General features: G+C 37.4%; 1 protein-coding gene across 1 annotated transcript; it reads left to right on the forward strand.

Annotated features, from left to right (window-relative positions):
- Positions 1-741: 741 nt before the first annotated feature.
- On the forward strand, positions 742-7,929 carry LOC137258986 (neuronal acetylcholine receptor subunit alpha-7-like). The gene is made up of 5 exons (XM_067796687.1): positions 742-771; positions 1,447-1,491; positions 3,803-3,912; positions 4,089-4,630; positions 7,445-7,929. Exons 1-5 carry the CDS (start codon positions 757-759, stop codon positions 7,927-7,929), a joined length of 1,197 nt encoding a protein of 398 aa, XP_067652788.1. The 5' UTR covers positions 742-756.
- The last annotated feature ends 437 nt before the right edge of the window (positions 7,930-8,366 follow it).

The following is an 8,366-nucleotide window of genomic DNA, read 5'->3' on the forward strand; positions in this document are numbered from 1 at the left end:
TTACATGATATGCCCACAAAGCTTACAGTTTGTAAGCATGTGTTTACTATTTAATGAACTTCTGAATTCATTTCATTCTAAAAGCAAGTCATTTTAAAAGCATCCGTTGATACCTTTGCAAGTTCATCAACATTACGTTTCTTCATACATTCTACAAAGTGGAAGGGAAGCAAGGAACGATCTGGTTTCATTTGTCTAGGCCCTTTGGCCTATGACATTTCATTTGTGAATGGAGATAATATAACGTTGGCATTTCTGATATTTCAATTTGATAATTTATGTTTAATATTTATCCTCTTACCAACGCTGTAACAAATGTTTCAGTGTCTTAAAATGTTTGTCATGTAAAGCTAGTATAAGACTTTCCATGTTTTACCATCTTTACTTGTGTTTTATTTTATCTATTTCCATTGCAGCACGAGGCTGAGGGTCTGGTATTATGAATGTTTATTGTCATGTTATTTCATTTGTTCAATTTTCAGCACGAAGATATGGTAAAGTTTGTGTGACGAAAACACACCCCAATGAATTAGTTGTGCATATAAATGTTTTTTTCTGAAACTATGCTGTATAGACTAAATGTGATCTTAATGTCTTACATTTTCAAACCATGCATGCCTGTTTTCAGTAATCACGGCTTCCGTTGACGACGTTTCCAGACTACATAGAACCATCTTCCACAAATACAATAGAGTTATCCCCCCTGTGTATAATCAATCACACAGCGTCAGCGTCAACCTGTCACTTTTTCTTCTCATGATACACGATTTGGTAGGTATTTTTAGCTACATGGCTTAGTTACTATTACAGCGGGAGAAAACCATTGAGGCTTTTATGTTCTAGTTTCTAATTAATTCATGCATAAATTGTAGTTGCAATGTTTATTGCATGCTATGGTGATTTTAGTGCATTTCTACGAACCAATATTGTAATAATTAATTGTTGAGTCCCACGTTGATTCAAATCCAGTAATTAAGCTGAAGTCGGTGTGAATCCAGAAACAACAGCGTCAGCTGTGTGATATAATTAACTATTGTGTTCTAACACTGAGTTTACGGATCAATACCCATCCCTACAAAATGGTAATGTAAATTAGAGGACAGTTTGGAACAAATGCACTGATAAAAGCAATAAAAAGTGTGAGATAGTAATATTAACCTACAACAGTATTGAGCGACCAAGATGGGCCCACTATTTTTCTCATACTCTAGATGTTTCCACATCGGTCTATACTCCCCGTCTACTTATATAGCAACTACGCCATCACTGCTTCCAGCTTCGTCTTTAATCTTAGCAGAAATAATGCAATAAAAACACTACAATGTTCCATACTGAATACCTTTGCCGAATTAGAATGTATTGTATTTCATTGTGATTGTATTGAATATAGTAGTTCTATAATCACAATCTGCTTTCATGTTGTATTTCGATATATTTCCATTTCAGGATATGAAAAACCAAGTATTAACAACAAGCGGCTGGTTAAATATAGTGAGTATTACCTCCCACTACATTGTTATGCGTATGTCTAGTTGGTGGCACAGCAGAAAAAAATACACTTAAACAGAAAGAAACTGTTCAGCTTGAATTGTCAGAACATAGAAAAAAACAATATAAGGTTACTTTATAACAAACATCGAAATCCAGCATGGTAGAAATAAAAAACAACATTTTAGTTGCCATTATGGGAAATGCAAAAAATGCAATCGCTCACGAAAAAAGCTTCCCAATGCGAATCTTTGTTGTAGCTGACTCATAAAATATCCAAAGCATATATATTTTAATCATCCCGGAACATCTGTACATCCAGACAGTTTCATCAGTTTAACAAGACCTCGCTCCTGCAATTCTGAACATTCAAATCATTTTATACTCGAGGGTTTCCAAAATAAATATGCGAGAAGAATTCATCCTGGTGGTGACAGTTTGGGGCTAATCAGAGCGGTACCATATGGTACATTATGTGTACTATTAGAAGAGTAATCCCACGGTGATAGTATGGTGTTATGTTCAGAGGAACACAATACCTTTTCTGAAGAATTCTGGATACATGGTATTTGGTTCTTTTTGTCAAGGCAGTAGATCGGAATTGAAATAGAAGTGAATTTCTTCTCACACAAGGTGAAATAATAGTGTATTTATTTATATGGTGCCAAACTTCACACCAGGCATGCTCATAGCGCTGACAATCAATGAGGCATTATTGACATCCATTGATACTGATTTTTTTCGAGTATCTGCCAATTTCGCATTGCAGAATAAGTAAACTGGTGATGAAACTGTAACAGAGGTAAGTAATTAACACCAGTTTTGCCAAAAGCAGTTACCACTCACACAGTTATCTCCAAACAAATAAGTTCCATTAGGTAAGAAGAAATGAAAATTTTACGCAATGGGAAAACTTTGCACTACGTCTTTGCAAGAATTATGTCAAATGGAGTGAAATTCGTTTAATGTTTCCAGGACTTATACATAAATTTTGATTAAACATGTCATTGTTTACCACCGTGGAAATCAAGTTCTGCAGAGCCTGGTAGGGTTAAAGAAACTGCAACTGACCTCATTCTATTACAACAGTTTGGAACGTCATCCTTGCTTTACTCCGGAACGCTCTGGATCTTCAAAGAATAGGGACATATTCTGAATTATTATCTTCTAATATCACGTTTCATAAGTTTGGGCATGCATGGATACTGTAAGCACAGCCATTGTGGTCATGTGTTTGAGATACCTAAGGAACTGGATACCTTAACAGAATTTCTGACGTGATATCTGAATTAATGTGTAGTCAGCTGTTTCCTATAGCTGGTCCCTCGAGGTTTATAATTACCTATAGTTAGTCAGGTGGATCCGACCAGACTTTATTTCCTGTGCTGTTCTGCTACTTCAAATGTCAATGTGCCTAGATACAGCAGACAGGGTGTAATTTGTCAGCAATGTGATACCTTGGTAGTGCAGTAATGGCATTAATGCTGTCAGGAATGTGGAAGAAATGCTAAATGCAGATGTCATAAAGTGCTGAACAAATGGTTCATTAAGAGACGCACAAAATTATATTTGATTATCATGCGGACCGACTGGGACAAATAACCTGTTTTTCTACACGTTTTAATCCTTGAAATGTGAACGTAACGATTGTATGCAATGCAGTTTGTGTTAAGAAAGAAGCTTTCGTTTAATATGCAAAAATGTTGAAAGAGTGTAATAGCATGTCTGTTATTACATAAAGCTATAGATTTCAGAATCTTCGCAAAACAGCAACGACCGAAAGTCACGCACAACTGTTCGCCCATAGCACGAATGATTTAATTTTTAATATTGTTTTCTCATTGCTGAAAAAATAATTTCCTTCATTGATTTATTTTAACTTGGTTCCGTGGTTAGGTGAATTATAGTAGGTAGGTGGAAAAATGATTTGACATTTTAAAATTCATTATGTTCCCCCGTTCGAATTTAGTAACCAGCTTAGAGATCGTATGATTTATCGCTGTAATATAAATGTCATCTAATAGACTAATGTCACACTCTGTTTCCTGACTTCCAGATATAACAGAATCCAAACTACATTACATGTCCTTTAAATGTATGGAATGTATGACCATACCATGTTGGCATTGAGACAGGTACATTAGTATTTTCCTGAAACATCATGGACTCAAACCTTGACATCCTCTCAGAGAAGCCTACATAACTGTCTGGTGGTGAACCTATCTCGGGGTTTACTTCAAAGCAGACTTTGCACTGATAGACCAATTGTGTCGGATCAGTTGGGCTCTTATCATATCATGTCTGAATGTTGCAGCAATGGGAGGACGAATTTCTGAAGTGGAACAAAAGCAATTATGGAGGAGTTGAGGACATCTCAGTGTCCCAGAAAAAGATTTGGCTCCCAGATTTACTTATAGAGAACACGTAAGAAACATGTATCGAAACTTTTTAGTATGTATATATAATATATTTAACGATTTATTGATAAAAAGATGAAAGCACTATATGCCCAACATTCGAATTCAACTTACTCGTGTACAAATTATTAAGTAAACAATCATTTCTGACAGTTATGTATCTCAGTTCTATTATATTTTCAGAGCACAGAATTTCGCTGAACTTGGAAATTCAGCAATGTTAGTGAGCATCGATTACGATGGAAAAATATTCTGGGAGCCAGGATTTGTGGCTAAGACTATTTGTGAGGTGAATATAGGAAAGTATCCATTTGACTATCAGTTGTGTGAGATTAAATTCCTAACCTGGATGCACACAAACAGGACATTGGAGGTAGTTCCTGGGGCACAAGAAGTAAGTTTAGATGCGTGCATCCCCAACGGCGAATGGGACATAACATCAACAGAAGCGGAGTCATATTTTTATCCTTCAACTTACAGACCAGGCACAAAACACACAGGAGTTACGTTTAGGATACACCTTCAAAGAAAAAGGACTTTTTACGTGCTCAATACTATTGTACCCGTAGTGATGCTCTCCCTTCTTAACGTGCTTGTGTTTCTACTTCCGGCAAGTTCCGGTGAGAAGATGGCGCTTGCCGTGACGGTGCTGCTCTCCTTTACAGTGTACCTGAGTATTATCAGTGAAGTTATGCCGAAAACCTCAGAGAGTATCTCCATTCTTGGTAGGTATTCATATGTACGCTCATTCCACCTCAGTGTCTATTGAGTCAGCGGGAAAAACGTTGTGAAGGTTCCTTTCCTTTATGATATCAGACGCGATGCAAATATTCCGCAGAATATTGGAAAACCCGTGACACATACGGTCTCTCCTTAGGCAAGTAAATTTGGTCAAACATGCCTGTGTGTTCATCCGGCAGAAATGGGTACCTGAAGGGATAAATTAAGGGCCTTACAGGCAGCTTGGGTTATCTGGAGTAATTATGTGGATTTGATCGCTAGCTCTATGAGCATGCCTAGTGTGGAGTTAGACAAGGCTCGTTGATAAGAGACCGAACTGACCGCGTAAAACCATGGTACGATACAGCGATGCATGAATGTAAATTATACATCAATACACAAAAACATTTGTGAAAACAGCTGACTGTGTTATGACATTTAGTCTCACTGCAACGAACGCAGCAAGAATTTAACCATAGCAATAGAAAAATACAAACCCACACCGGTGAGCAATCAGTTTCCACCAACACGTAGTTGGTTGTGCAATTAAAGTTTAATATGGCTCACTTAGATTCTTTGAAGGCACCAGGTGTTCAGGGAAATATTTCACTCATTACATGGTACACTGGAAAATGCTTTCACAACAGCTACTAGAGACGCTCATCAGTCCTTTTGATCTGATAATTTCTCTAAATGAAAGCAAATTATTAATTAAACAACAAATGAGCATATCGTGATGTGTCTGACAGAAGAGGACATTATGGAATTACTGAGGAGTGTTTTGAAACTAAATAAGGTCATGTTAACGCTTTCTTGCTAGTTACCAGAACCAAAGTCAAGTCAAGATGTTGAAATATAGACTTGACGAAAATTGGAAAAACGTTTAGGTATCATTAATATTTTGTGGAAACGTTTCGTCAAAGTGTGTTTTCTCTTTATTTACACAAAACATACCCCACAATATTGTCATGACCCTTTTCTTGTTTCGTTCAGTATACATCTCTTTTGGTAGCAGTTATCTATGAGGGTCGAAAAGAGATCTAACATACCACTGCAACACTGCTTTCGATTATATGCAGCTGTGCAAATGATGTTAGCACTGAAGCGATCATAAAATGGAATTAGTATTACTAAAGACGTGAAGATTTGTTCATGCTTTTCGGAGATTTCGTGAAGCATATACATTCTAGCAATGCAGAAAACAGAAGTATTTACGGGCGCGGAAATAGATTGATATACGTAGAACGGTAATAAGAGTTGGCTTGTTTGAAGTGCACACGAGGTCGTGATAAGCGTTCGAGTATTAGGAAATTGTAGCGAAATAAATCCTTATTATGGTGGTTCTGTTAAGGAGCAGAGGCTTTAGTTCCGTTCAATGTATATATGCCAAGACGTGCATTTGGACTGACTGGTTTCGTTTTAACACTGAGAAGTTCAGTTATTTCACGGCATGAGATGAAAGGACAAAGTGACGCAACAAACGAAGAAGGAATTAGTGCTGAGAGATAAGGCATCATCATGGAGGAGAATCGATACGGCCGCAGTTGTACACGAAGTCAGAGACGCCCTTCAGTTTAACCAGACTATGGAGCAAGTTTATGACTATGACGTTCAATAACCATGACTTGGATGGAAAACTCGAAATGGCTGTCCTAGAGATTTTCGAAGCTCTCTTAGTGCTAAGATAGTCGTAAATTAATGTTAACTGCATGGTACGTACGGCTATCTTAGCGCTAAGAGAGCTTCGGAAATCTAGGTCCTGGTCTTTAGCGTTTAGTTCTTGGTACAAGGTACGATCTCTGATACCATCATGACGTACGATCAAAGAAAGCGAATTCGCATGACTAAACACGTCGTATTAGACTATAAGGAACACTGTGCAATACTGGAACACTTAAGAGAGGTAGTTCTTAGTAAATGCAAATGCTTTCAAGCAAATGCATATGCATTATACGTAATGCAGATTCATTAAATCGACACTGCTTTTTTGTGTCTTATTTTGAACAATTAGAACATTCACCAATGAGAACTGTGACTTGTATTTTACTGTCGCTTCTAATGTCCATACGTTTATGTTTCGTTCTGAGAAGATGGCTGTTTAAGATCAAGTGACACCACTTTAAGCAGTTGTGAAGCTTTAAACACAAAACCCATTAAGAATCGAATCAAGACCGTCCTAGTGACAGGCGAACAGCGTACCCATTCCTCCTGGTCAGATATAGGGCGTAGGGGAGCCCATTCGTTGAGCATTAGTTCGCTTTGCTCCAGGTACAATATGGTGAATTGTGTGAATGGATAACGAAAACATGGGAGAATACCCAGAGTGAATCACACAATTCATTGCTCTTTCCATTTTTATCCAAACACACGATTAAAACATACGCAATAACATGCTTCATCCTTATTCAGTTACATCCTTTATTGTGATCCAGATACATGTTTCGTGTTTATCCATCCATTCTTCCTTATTCTGTTACATTCTTCTTTCTTATTAAATTACATTCTTCATTCTTATTAAATTGCATGCTTCATTACAATGAAATTACATACGTCTCATCCTTACTCAATTACATACTTCATCCTTGTTCAATTGAATTCTTCATTCTGATTAAATTACATGCTTCTTTCTTATTAAATACGTGCTTTATTCTTTTTATTTTGCATACTTCATCCATATTGAATTACACGTTTCATTCTTATCCTATTACAAGCTTCATCCTTATTCAATGACTAGGCTCATTTTTATCCATGTTTCACCTTCATTCTTATCCATGTTTCACCTTCATTCATTTACATGTTTCACCTTTATCCAATTTCAGCCGTCTACCTTACCGTTCTGCTGTCCCTGAGTACAATGTCCGTCTTATCCTCGGGAGTTGTGATGAATATGATTCACCAGAAGCCAGATCGGCCCATACCAAAGTGGGTCAACTGTCTCCTGTGCTGTAGAGTCCGACAGCTGAGGACGCAGAAGCGGAAACAACTAGAGACAGATAAGCAGCAAAGTTCTACACTACGTCGCTATGAAAACGGCGATGCAAAACGACGACACTCGGATTCGGATTCGAAAATATACCCGGAAAATATGTCTCTTATGGACCCTAAGACGGACAAAGAGGGGCCAATCGGACACGAGTTCTCTGTGTTGTACGATGAGCCTGAGCTCGATATCAACAAATATGATCCACTCCAAGAAATAACATGGATAGAAGTTGGGGACGCTGTAGACAACCTTCTTTTCTGGGTGTTTCTAATGTTAACGTTGGCGTCAACGTCAGTTGTGTTCCTCATGTTTTCGTTTTAAGCCAATCACCTTGTAAATACCGCATGTAATGTATCAACTCGTCAGTTTGACATTTGTGGCGTAGTGTTTGGAATACAGACAGTGCTTTTGATGATGACAAGCAATTTCATTTAATTATTTTTAATTAATGAAACGTTTTTCGTAAATTCATCACGACATTGCATTCACAAACTTAATCAACAGATGGACGTTGTTTAAAATGTTATCAATAATATACCCGTGTGTAAAATCAATCTGTCATACTAAGGAACATCAGTGTCAGTCAGTTCGTAACATGACTGTAATATTTAGGTATTTTGTAGACTGGCTCAGTGTATCTTTTTTTGACATATTGTTTACAGAACCATGCAATATTGCGCAGTAACGTGACGTTGTACCATACACATGTGATTGTAGGATTGTTTGTCGTACGGTAAATCCTAGAGGGCGAAATGACC

This window comes from Haliotis asinina, chromosome 12 (assembly GCF_037392515.1).
Source record: "Haliotis asinina isolate JCU_RB_2024 chromosome 12, JCU_Hal_asi_v2, whole genome shotgun sequence".
NCBI classification, from domain to species: Eukaryota; Metazoa; Mollusca; class Gastropoda; order Lepetellida; family Haliotidae; genus Haliotis; species Haliotis asinina.

Excerpts from the sequence above, each read along its gene's own strand:
- LOC137258986 (XM_067796687.1), top strand. Across the intron at positions 3,913-4,088 it reads GATTTACTTATAGAGAACAC|AGCACAGAATTTCGCTGAAC; the intron begins GTAAGAAACATG and ends TTATATTTTCAG. Across the intron at positions 4,631-7,444 it reads AGAGAGTATCTCCATTCTTG|CCGTCTACCTTACCGTTCTG; the intron begins GTAGGTATTCAT and ends ATCCAATTTCAG.